This window comes from Mandrillus leucophaeus, unplaced genomic scaffold (assembly GCF_000951045.1).
Source record: "Mandrillus leucophaeus isolate KB7577 unplaced genomic scaffold, Mleu.le_1.0 Scaffold46, whole genome shotgun sequence".
NCBI lineage: Eukaryota > Metazoa > Chordata > Mammalia > Primates > Cercopithecidae > Mandrillus > Mandrillus leucophaeus.
Genome location: NW_012104920.1, coordinates 682,895 through 694,466, shown reverse-complemented (window position 1 = coordinate 694,466; position 11,572 = coordinate 682,895). Strand labels below are relative to the sequence as shown.

The following is an 11,572-nucleotide window of genomic DNA, read 5'->3' as shown; positions in this document are numbered from 1 at the left end:
AGTAGCTGGGATTACAGATGCCCGCCACCATGCTTGGCTAAGTTTTTTGTATTTTTAGTAGAGACGTGGTTTCACCATGTTGGCCAGCAACTGTGCCCGGCCTCACCCTTGATTTTTAATCTCCCATGAAAGCAAGCACTAGGTCTTGCCTGGGCCTTTATCCCTAGCAGCGAGCATAGCGTCTGGCACAGAGGTAGTTCTGAACATTAGTTATTGAATGAAATAAAATAATGAACGTGGGCCAGGCGCGGTGGCTCATACTGGTAATCCCAGCACTTTGGGAGGCTGAGGCAGGCGGATCACAAGGTCAAAAGATCAAGACCATCCTAGCCTACATGGTGAAACCCCGTCTCTACCAAAAATACAAAAATTAGCCGGGCGTGGTGGTGCTCACCTGTAGTCTCAGCTACTGGGGAGGCTGAGGTGGGAGAATCGCTTGAACCCAGGAGGTGGAGGTTCCAGTGAGCCAAGACTGCACTCCAGCCTGGCGACAGAGGGAGACTCTGTCTCAAAACTAACTAACTAACTAACTAACTAACTAAATAAATAAATAAAATGAACGTACGCCCAAGAAGAGTTGTGGGAAGAGGGGTGATGTTTCTGCATAGACTTCTAAGGCTAAGAAGGAAAACAAACAGAGGTGCTGTGCACAAATCTACCCCCACCCAACTGGGTCCCAACTCTGGCTCTCTGGCGTGGCACCATCACTGAAAGGCCCCGTTCCCGAAATCTCAGGGTATTCTTAGTCCCTCCTGTTCCCAGAGCTGACAATGCCCCCGCCCACCCCCACCTTAGTTGCAAGTTCCAGCCTCTCCGCCCCGCCCCTCCCCGCCCAGAAGCGACGTGGTTTTTAGAGGAGTCCACCGGGCTTGGAGTCAGTGGCAATAACCAGGGGTAGAGCGGGGCGTGTCCCAGGGGTGAGTCCAGCTCTGCAGCCTTGTGCGCAGTAGAGAGCTGGTCTTAGGCTGGCACCATGGCCGATTTCAGGGTCAGGGTGTCCACCGGGAAGGCCTTCGGGGCTGGCACATGGGACAAAGTGTCTGTCAGCATCGTGGGGACCCGGGAAGAGAGCCCCCCACTGCCCCTGGACAATCTCGGCAAGGAGTTCACTGCGGGCGCTGTGAGTGCCTGGGAGTGGGTAGGGGTGGAGGTGAAGGGGGCGAGCAGGAGGGTCCGGCCTGACGCATACTAAAACCTCCCCTCAGGAGGAGGACTTCCAGGTGACGCTCCCGAAGGACGTGGGCCAAGTGCTGCTGCTGCGCGTGCACAAGGCGCCCCCAGCGCTGCCCCTACTCGGGCCCCTGGCCCCCGACGCCTGGTTCTGCCGCTGGTTCCAGCTGACACCGCCGCGGGGCGGCCCCCTCCTCTTCCCCTGCTACCAGTGGCTGGAGGGGGCGGGGAGCCTGGTGCTGCAGGAGGGGACAGGTGAGGGGCGGGCCGGGCTGGGGCTGCAGGGGGAGCACAGGAAGGGGTAGGGGACTGGGGGTTGGAGAGAAGGGCAGGTGAAGTGGAGAGGTGAGCTGGTGTGGCCACCGAATAGCCAGCGGAGGAGGGAGGCTGGTGGGGCCTTGGGGAGGGGGAGGTGGCAGCCTGGTGTAGGAGAAACTGTACTTATGGGAGGAGGGGACCTGGTAGAGGGTAGCAATCATGGGGACGGTGTGGCTGTGATAGTGATGGGGAGTTTCTCTCCCCACCCCAACCTACTCCCCTTCTGCCACAGCCAAGGTGTCCAGGGCAAACCACCACCCCCTGCTCCAGCAACAGCGCCAGGAGGAGCTGCAGGCCCGGCAGGAGATGTACCAGTGAGGAGGGGGTTACTGTTGGGGGAGGGGGTGCCCAAGGGATGAGGGGCAGCTTGAGTGTCCTGGTCATGACAGAGATTAAAAGCCCCTGCCTCCACCTCTCCTATCAAAGCTGCTCCTGGGACCAGCAGCATCTGCAGGAACGTATAGAAATGCAAATTCTCAGGCCACCTCCAACCTACTACACACTGAGGGTGAAAAGTGGGAGTTTTTGTTTTGACAAGCCTTCCAGATGACTCTGGTGGCCACTGACATTTGAAAAACACTGCTCTAGGGCCAGGTACAGTAGTGGCTCACACCTGTAATCTCAGCACTTTGGGAGGCCGAGGCAGGCGGATCACCTGAGGTTTGCAGTTCGAGACCAGCCTGGCCAACAGGGTGAAACCCCATCTCTACTAAAAATACAACAATTAGCTGGGCATGGTGGCAGGCACCTGTAATCTCAGCTACTTGGGAGGCTGAGGCAGAAGAATAGCTTGAACTCGGGTGGCAGAGGTTGCAGCGAGCCGAGATCATGCCATTATACTCCAGCCTGGGCAACAGAGTAAAACTCGGTCAGAAAGAAAGAACAAAAGAATGAAAGGAAGGAAGGGAGGGAGGGAGGGAAAAGAAAAACTCCTCTAAATGCCTTACCTTTGCTGGTGTCTTCCTTGTCCTGGGACTTTTCCATGAATCATCTTGTTGTATCCTCCCAGAAATCTGAGCAGAGCAGAAACACACCTCTCAAGCCCCAGGAAACTCACCCTCCAGGGCTAGCAAGGGGTGAGATGGGGGCTCTTTCTGTGCTCTGGGCTCAGCATTGGAGGGCACAGGGGAAAACTGGGACTTGGAGATTGCAGAGGAGTTGGAGCCGCTAGTGAGGATTCCCTTGGCACAAAGCCAGGAACTGCACTCAAGAGGAGACTTTCAAAAGATCTTGATCTGGCCAACTCATCTGCCTTCTAAAGCCTGGACTGTAGGCTTTTGTTCCTGGTCTCTGGGATCAGAGCAGCCACAGGCTCATTTGGTTCCTGGTGATTCTCCATGTGTCATGAATTCCACCCCTAAGGAAGCCATTGCACTAAATCTGCCAGCAGCAGCCCCAAGAGAGGGAATAGACATTGAGGTCTACTGTGTCCGTGGAGACCCAGGGTCAGCCTAGGCTCTGCCAGAACGAGCTGTGAGATCTTAGACCAATTATTTCATCTCTTTGATTCTTATTTTCTTCCGTAAAAGAAACTAAGAATACCAATCTCATTTGGGTTAGGAGGAACAAATGAGAAAATGGTTAAGAATGTAGCTAGTCAGCTGCCAAGCCTTGCACAAATGTGTGCTCTTGCTGTTGTTCCTGTCTTTCAGTTAACTCTGTTCCAACACTTTAGGCTCTTATAATACGTACAGTGAGGCCTCAGATCCATAGCAACAGCATTGCCTGGGAGCTTGTTAGAAATCAGAATCTGCATTTAACCAAGATCTCTAGGTGAGAGGGATTAAAGTCTGAGAGGCAGGGTTTGGCCACCACCTGGTGGCAGTGTACTTTAATTGCAAATTTTTCTTTGAAGTTGAAAGCTCAAACCCAAAAGCAAGGTTTGAATGAATCAAAGAATGAATGAGTGAGAGGATGACTGGCTAGGGGTCACCAAGTTTGCAGAGCCATGGTTTTACCATTTTGCTGGAAGGTCTTCGGCTGTGTTGCTTGTTTGAGAATAGAATTTAGAGATGCCTTAGGCGGCTCTCCCTAAGCCTAAACTGTGGAGGCTGAATTGCCTCTCTATGGGACGCCTACCAAAGGCAACTGAAACCTTTCGTGCAGCCCCGGTCCCGGGATAATCTCCCCTCTACAAGATGCATCTGTGTTAGTCGGGACTTCTATAGTTGTAAGAACAAAAGCTAACTCGAACTAGCACGCAGAAAAAAAGAGTTTGTCAGCCAGACACAGAGGCACTTACGGAAACACAGGCAGGAATTATCCACGCAGTGGAAAATGGCCATGGCTAACAGTCTGTATTTACTGCTGTAATCCACATATCCAGAGAGAGACCACCTCTGAGGCTCAGCCCCAATTTCAAATTCCCTGGAAAGGACTCTGATTGGTGCAGTTCTAGTCAGGTGCTCAACTCTGGACCAATCACCCTTGACCAGGGGAGCCAGCTCACTGTGGGAAAATGGCAGCTCCCTTGCAGCCTCGTGTAGAATGGAAGGGCAGACGCCAGGAGGGCCCTCCTTGGCTGAAGGGGTCTGGCTCTGACCAGGCCCCCCAAGGGGACTACCACTCCATCTAACCTAGTGAAGGGGCTCCCTGAGGCCTCTTGCTGACCACTTTCCCTCTCTACCCTCCAGGTGGAAGGCTTACAATCCAGGCTGGCCTCATTGCCTGGATAAAAGGACAGTGAAAGACTTGGACCTCAATATCAAATATTCCACAGCCAAGAATGCCAACTTTTATCTACAGGCTGGCTCTGCGTGAGGATGCCCTGCCCCTAGGCCTCAGATGCCCTATGACCCCTGCCTTCTGCCCTCCCCTAGTCAGTTCCACCACCCTCAGTGATATGAGTCACATAGTCCTATCCAGGAAACAGCCTCCTAGCCACTGCCAATCTCCCAGAGCAACAGCTACCTTAGGGGCGGTGACTATCTTAGGCCCAGAGGCTGGTTCAGGATCCCAAGAGGCATATGGCTGGCTGACAGGGAAGGGTCTCCCAGGGCCTCCTGCCCACTCCCCACCCCTCACATCCCCTGGCAGGTTTGCAGAGATGAAAATCAAGGGGTTGCTGGACCGCAAGGGGCTCTGGAGGAGTCTGAATGAGATGAAAAGGATCTTCAACTTCCGGAAGACGCCAGCAGCTGGTGAGGAGCTTGGGCCAGGGATCCTGACCTCTTTCCTGGGGCATCAACTCCTGTGGCTGTCCAGAGTGTCAGAAAACCAAGCACCAATTTGCTATGTAACCCTGAGCAGGCCCTCGCTAGACCTTACTTTTCCCCACAGAGACAAAAGAGAATATGGACGGAGGGGACCCCTGACCTTCTAACGCCTTCTAATCCAACAGACATTTGTTGAGCTGCTACATATCAGACACCGGGTTAGGGGATGCATGGTTCTTCACGGGCTCACAGTTGAGCAGGCCAGTTGGTGTTAATTAGACTCAAAATCAAATAATTCGTTACACTGTGAAACATGCTCATTGGATCCAGTGAGTGTGTAAAGGGGGCACCTGCTGTACCCTGGAGAGGGCCCCAGGAAAGCTCTCCTAAGGGGGTGAACTATGCTGAGACCCTGAAGTTGAGTAGGCCTTAGCAGTGCCAAGGATGGGCTGTGGGGGCAGAGAGCAGTTCGGGGAACAGTAAGTGGGAAGGCCCTGAAGACAGAAGGATCAGCCATCTTCGGAGGAAAGAAAACACCATTGTGATCAAAGTGCAATGAGCAAGAGAAGGAGGGTGAGAGAAGGAGCAGGAAGGTGCTCAGGGGTCGCACAGGACTGTGTCGGCCACGGCAGGACTTGGGTCTTTCCTCAGCCCAGTGCTTGATTGGTTACCAGCAGGGGAATAATGTGGTCACTATGCACTGCTCGGGGGGAGTTACGGGGGGGGGAGCAAGAGGCTATGAGAATCTGCTATGAGGCTCTGGCTGTGGTCACCAGAGGATGGTGGCCTCAGCAAGGCAGTGGCAATGCATTGGAGTGGACGGGTGGACCGAGAGGTACTCAGGATGGAGAATCAATGGGATATGATAGGTTGGGGGTGCTGCCAAGAGAGGTCCCCAGGCTCCAGCTGGGCGTGGTGGCTCACACCTGTAATCCCGGCACTTGGAAGGCCCAGGTAGGTGGGTTGCATGAGGTCAGGAGTTTGAGACCAGGATGGCCAACATGGCAAATCCCCATCTCTACTAAAAATACAAAAATTAGCTGGATGTGATGGCACGTGCCTGTGGTCCCAGCTACTACTCAAGAGGCTGAGGCCTGAGAATTGCTTAAGCCTGGGAGATGGAGGTTGCACTAAGCCGAGATAGCCCCACTGCACTCCAGCTGAGCAAGAGAGTGAGACCCTGCAAAGAGAGAAAGAGAGAGAGAAGAAGAACGAAAGAAGGAAGGGAGGGAGGGAGGAAGGAAGGAAGGAAGGGAGGGAGGGAGGGAGGGAGGGAGGAAGCCGAGGCAGATGGATCACTTGAGCCCAGGAGTTCAACACCAGTCTGAGCAACATGGAGAAACCCTGTCTCTACCAAAAATACAAAAATTAGCCAGGCATGCTGGTGTGTGCTTGTAATCCCAGCTACTTGGGAGGCTGAGGTAGGAGGATCGCTTGAACCCAGGAGGCAGAGGTTGCAGTGAGCCGAGGTCGCACCACTGGACTCCAGCTTGGGCAACCCAGCAACACAGCCTATCTTGGAAAGAAAAAAAAGAAAGAAAAGAAAAGGGGAAAGAAGAAAAGAAAAAAAGAGGTCCCCAGTCTCCTCTGTAGGCAACTGGGTGGGGATGGAGCTGCCATTTCCCAAATACAGGCAATGGGACCAACCTGAGCTGTAGGAAGAATCTGTATTTGGTCTCCAACATGTTGCATTTGAGTTATCCAGGGCAGGTGTTAGGCAGACACTGGGATGGATGGGCTGGGGACTCTGATGTGCTGTTGGATGAGGTGGCAGTGACTGAGGACAAGGGGCAGGGGAGGTAATCCCGAGGACCCACTGTGAAGGTTAGGCAGAGGCCTGTGGGAGCTGGGGTGACCCCGTCCCCGTGTCCCCCACCCCCTGCAGAGCACGCATTTGAGCACTGGCAGGAGGATGCCTTCTTCGCCTCCCAGTTCCTGAATGGTCTCAACCCTGTCCTGATCCGCCGCTGTCACTACCTCCCAAAGAATTTCCCCGTCACTGATGCCATGGTGGCCTCAGTGTTGGGCCCTGGGACCAGCCTGCAGGCTGAACTAGAGGTGAGGGGTGCAGGGATCCAGGCTCTTCACAGTCCCATCTCAGTGCCTTCGCACCCTTCCCCTATTGGAGACAGAAGGACGCACTCACATTTGTTAGGGACCTACTGTGTTCTGCGTGCCAAGCACACGCTCCCGAAACACACTCCTCTCCCAGCCCTGAATCCTCTCCCTTCTACCACCCCACCCTCTTCCTTTAGAAAACCAGGTGGTAGCCCCAGCTGTCCTTTGTTCTGCAGAAGGGCTCCCTGTTCTTGGTGGATCATGGCATCCTCTCCGGCATCCATACCAATGTCATTAATGGGAAGCCCCAGTTCTCTGCGGCCCCAGTGACCCTGCTATACCAGAGCCCGGGCTGCGGGCCGCTGCTGCCTCTTGCCATCCAGGTCTGCAGTCAGGCAGGGGCAGGGCAGGGGCGAGGAGGGTCAGACTGAATGGTTGGCAGACACTCATGGCTGTCTCTCTCCCCACCCGCCTACCCCCAGCTCAGCCAGTCCCCCGGCCCCCACAGCCCCATCTTCCTGCCCACTGACGACAAGTGGGACTGGTTACTGGCCAAGACCTGGGTGCGCAATGCGGAGTTCTCCTTCCATGAGGCCCTCACACACCTGCTGCACTCACACCTGCTGCCTGAGGTCTTCACCCTGGCCACCCTGCGCCAGCTGCCCCACTGCCACCCTCTCTTCAAGGTCAGTGGCTTGACAAGTTGGCCCGGCCTGTGCCCATGCCTCTGTGCCTCTTCTAAGCAGCCTTTCCTCACATGGCCATAACCGTGCAAGCTGGGTTGCAGGGCTCCCCCGTCCACTTCAGCAGCATCTCCCGGCACAACTGCCCTGGGAGCCTGCTCTCCAGCAGGCCCTGAGTAAGATAAATGAGGTACCCCGGAGAGGCTCCCTTCTTCAGGGAGATCAGACGGCATCAGCAGTCATCATAGAAGCCCAAATCTTAGGAAGAGAAGGACCTGGGGGTGGCAGGTGCCAAAGTGTAATCATGGCTTTGAGAGACCGATAGGTTTTCCGCAGATAGTTCTGGGATGGGGGAGGGCTGGGTGGGAGGCCCCTGTGCTCTAGGGTGGGTTCTATAGGTTTCCTAGACCCTGCTAACTTTCAGACGGCATGGATTCGAGGCATCTCCTCTGCGAAGGGCAGGATGGCTCCCTCCCAGGGTTCACCCACAGCCGCCGCTCAAATACTCTGATCCTTCTAGACGTCTCCTGGGTCCCGGATGTGGGCCCTACTCTGTGCTCTTACATCCTATCTGGTTGTTTCTGACTATCTGCAGCTTCTGGGGCCTGGCACTCAGAGGTGGGCTCTGGTGGACGGCTCCACCTTGCCAGGCCCACAGGCCCTGGTTTTCCTAGTGCCTTCCCCACCCAGGGGCTAGGAAATCACAGGATGCCAGAGCCAGAAGACACAGGGCTCAGCCACATCAGCACCAGCATTTGACAAAATAACCTGAGGCTCAGGGAGAGGAAGGAGCACACCTGAGCTCCCAGAACAAGCTGCTGGTGGAGCCCAGCAGGAACTCCAGGGCTCAGATCCCTGTCCCAGGCTGCCTCCTCTCATTCCTGTTGCCTCTTTCCAAGTGACTTGCAGGGCTGGTGCCTTTGTGGGGGAAGGTCTGGGCCCAGAAGGACCCAGGCCTCCCCCAGCTCTGCCGTTCCTGCTGCACAGCTGCTGATTCCGCACACCCGGTACACCCTGCACATCAACATGCTTGCCCGGGAGCTGCTAATCGTGCCGGGCCAGGTGGTGGACAGGGTGAGAGCTGTGTTGGGGTGGGAGTGGGCAGGCCACTCCTTCAATGTGAGGAATTTGAGGTCCTGGGGTAGCAGTGGCCTGTCTCCCCGACACCAGTGCTACCTCCTGCTTCTGGAGCAAGGTCTGCAGGACCCAAGAGTCCTGTCCGTCAGTCCACAGGCATCGGCATCGAGGGCTTCTCTGAGTTGATACAGAGGAACATGAAGCAGCTGAACTATTCTCTCCTGTGTCTGCCTGAGGATATCCGGACCCGAGGAGTTGAAGACATCCCAGGCTACTACTACCGTGATGATGGGATGCAGATCTGGGGTGCAGTGGAACGGTGAGGGGCCGTCCCTGGAGAGCCGAGGGCTGGTCGGGGACACGGGAAGACAGAGAAGGAGACTGAGGCCCCAGGGAGGCTCACGTTGAGGAGGAGGGCCGGACACTAAGCAGAGGCATTCCTCAGAGTGGGTTGGGGTTGGAGGCTGGGCCTGAACCTGGGTGCATTGCAGCTTTGTCTCGGAAATCATCGGTATCTACTACCCAAGTGATGAGTCTGTCCAAGATGACAGAGAGCTCCAGGCCTGGGTCAGAGAGATCTTCTCCAAGGGTTTCCTAAACCAGGAGAGCTCAGGTATGGGGACCTCAGCCCTCAGGCGCATTTGAGTGACGCCATCCCTGTGTCCCCCGCCCCCTGCAGAGCATGCATTTGAGTGACCCCGTCCCCATGTTCCCCACCCTCAAGGCTCACCCTCAAGCCTTCGTAGCAGGGTCCTCAGGCCCCTGGAAGCCCCATCCCAGCCCAGCTCTCCTTGCAGGTATACCCTCCTCACTGGAGACCCGGGAAGCCCTGGTGCAGTATGTCACCATGGTGATATTCAACTGCTCAGCCAAGCATGCGGCCGTCAGTGCAGGGCAGGTGAGGAAAGGCCAGCGCCTGGGGTGGCAGGCTGGAGGTGACCCAGCTCCTCTGCCTCATTCTGCCCTCTCGGCCTTCAGTTTGACGCCTGTGCTTGGATGCCCAACCTGCCACCCAGCATGCAGCTGCCACCACCCACCTCCAAAGGCCTGGCAACACGTGAGGGCTTCATAGCCACCCTCCCACCCGTCAATGCCACATGTGATGTCATCCTTGCTCTCTGGTTGCTGAGCAAGGAGCCTGGAGACCGAGTGAGTGTGGGGCTGGGGGCCAGGCTGGGCCGCACTGGGGTAAGGGAAGGTGTGATGTTTACCCTGCTGGCCCAGAGTCAACCCTGCCATCAGGGCGCAGGTCCCCTTGCCCCACTGACCCTCCAGTGGGACACATGAGCCTTGGACATTTCACAGCGAAGGTCAAATGGCAAAATGCGATGATGCAGAGCCATTCTCAGTGGCAAGGGGAATGTGTAATTATGCTCCTTGCAAATTCCAAATTGAGCTTTCATTCCCCGAAAGCTTCCTGCAGATAAGCTTTACATGGCTATCTGTTTAAGAGGAGGGACATGGATCAGGCCCCATCGAGGGCTACTTCAGGTCCCATGCTTGGGGGCTAGGGCCAGAGCTGGCTAAGGCAAGTTGCAGCTGCTCAGATAGTGGGGACAGGGAGTCTGGGATGCAGGACCTCAGCAGCCCCCTCACCCAGCCTGTGGTGGGTCCCCAGAGGCCGCTGGGCACCTATCCGGATGAGCACTTCACAGAGGAGGCCCCTCGGCGGAGCATCGCCACCTTCCAGAGCCACCTGGCCCAGATCTCAAGGGCCATCCAGGAGCGGAACCGGGGCCTGGTGCTGCCCTACACCTACCTAGACCCTCCCCTCATCGAGAACAGCGTCTCCATCTAAATCGCAGGGGAACACAGGCCCAGATAACATCCCTTTGACCACATCGCTCTAGGATAACTGGCACCCAGAGAAAAGGACTCCTGGGAAAAACAGGCCTCCATGTGCCTCTCCTGGGACAACCAGACTCTGTGTAACTCACCCCCACCACCATACACACACAAAAAAACACAAACAATATCAAAACACAGAAAGCAAAAAACCCACCAATAACAGAGTCTCAGGACAGAACCACTGAGCCTTTTGGAGGCTCTAAGCCTCAAAGTGCCTGCAGAGCCCACCTTGACGGTTTTGCTAGTTGGTTTTGTTTGGCATTTTACAGCCGTAGGGGGAGGCATATAATCCTGCCCGTGGGCCCACTAGCCTCCACTGATTGGACCTTATGGTCACCCAACTCAAGGACAGCCACCAAGAAGTGGCTGCCAAAGAGGCCAGGCACAGTGGCTCATGCCTATAATCCCAGCACTTTGGGAGATGGAGGCAGGAGAATCACTTGAGGTCAGAAGTTCAAGGCCAGCCTGGACAACATAGCAAGACTCCACCTCTACCAAAAAATAAAAATTAAAAAACTAATTGGGCCTGGTGGTGTGTGGCTGTAGTCCTAACTACTAAAGAGGCTGAGACAGAAGAATCACTTGAACCTGGGAGGTGGAGGTTGCAGTGAGACCAGATCATGCCACTGCACTCCAGCCTGGGTGACAGAGTGAGACTCCATCTCAGAAAAACAAAAACGAAAACAAAAAATGCCCAAGAGGTTGATTGTGACCTACTGGCTCAGCTTTAAAATGAATAAAACACTGAAAAAGGGTCACTGGGAGCCAGGCAGAACAGGCAGAATGAGGACGCACTGCCCAGTCGGCGCAGGCAGTGCCTATGTATGCTTTCTTAAAAACGTCCCCTAAAATTAAAGACTTGTACATTATAAAGCAGGTTCCATTTCCAGAGAATCAGAAAACATTATCATATCTCTAGTCATACTTTGCTGCTAGATTTCATCTTCACTGATGGAATTACAACATTTCATACACATTCTTTCATTCTGTTTTTTTTCTGGCTCATATTCAGTGAGCATCCGTTACGGTAAAAAAGTATCCTTTAAAAAAAAAAAAAAAACTCCAGTGGAGACACCTGGTAGACATCACCTTAATCAAATAACCCAGGTGAGTCCGGGCGTGGTGGCTCACACCTGTATTCCCAGCACTTTGGGAGGCTGAGGCAGGTGAATCACTTGAGGCCAGGAGTTAAAGACCAGCCTGGCCAACGTGGCAAAATCCCATCTCTACTAAAAGTACAAAAAAACTAGCCAGGCTTGGTAG

At 54.9% G+C, this 11,572-nt stretch overlaps 1 protein-coding gene across 4 annotated transcripts; it reads left to right on the top strand.

The window, feature by feature from the left end:
* The first annotated feature begins 841 nt into the window (after nucleotides 1–841).
* Nucleotides 842–10,826, top strand: ALOX15B (arachidonate 15-lipoxygenase, type B). 4 transcript variants are annotated; one of them, XM_011994521.1, is made up of 14 exons: nucleotides 842–1,120; nucleotides 1,206–1,425; nucleotides 1,721–1,802; nucleotides 4,122–4,244; nucleotides 4,525–4,628; nucleotides 6,529–6,701; nucleotides 6,938–7,084; nucleotides 7,184–7,387; nucleotides 8,372–8,458; nucleotides 8,611–8,780; nucleotides 8,989–9,074; nucleotides 9,259–9,359; nucleotides 9,440–9,610; nucleotides 10,080–10,826. In XM_011994521.1, the coding sequence occupies exons 1-14, from the start codon at nucleotides 974–976 to the stop codon at nucleotides 10,257–10,259; spliced, it is 1,995 nt and encodes a 664-aa protein (XP_011849911.1). In that variant the 5' UTR covers nucleotides 842–973; the 3' UTR covers nucleotides 10,260–10,826. The 4 variants fall into 4 exon arrangements, with proteins under 4 accessions (XP_011849911.1, XP_011849910.1, XP_011849912.1 ...); XM_011994520.1 differs by having other exon boundaries at nucleotides 8,953–9,074; XM_011994522.1 differs by lacking the exon at nucleotides 8,372–8,458 and having other exon boundaries at nucleotides 8,953–9,074.
* The last annotated feature ends 746 nt before the right edge of the window (nucleotides 10,827–11,572 follow it).

Bases quoted from the DNA above. Each gene is read 5' to 3' on its own strand.
- ALOX15B (XM_011994520.1), top strand. From the start codon at position 974: ATGGCCGATTTCAGGGTCAGGGTGTCCACCGGGAAGGCCTTCGGGGCT. The intron at 7,085-7,183 runs GTCTGCAGTCAG...GCCTACCCCCAG, and splicing joins TGCTGCCTCTTGCCATCCAG to CTCAGCCAGTCCCCCGGCCC. The intron at 7,388-8,371 runs GTCAGTGGCTTG...CCTGCTGCACAG, and splicing joins ACTGCCACCCTCTCTTCAAG to CTGCTGATTCCGCACACCCG.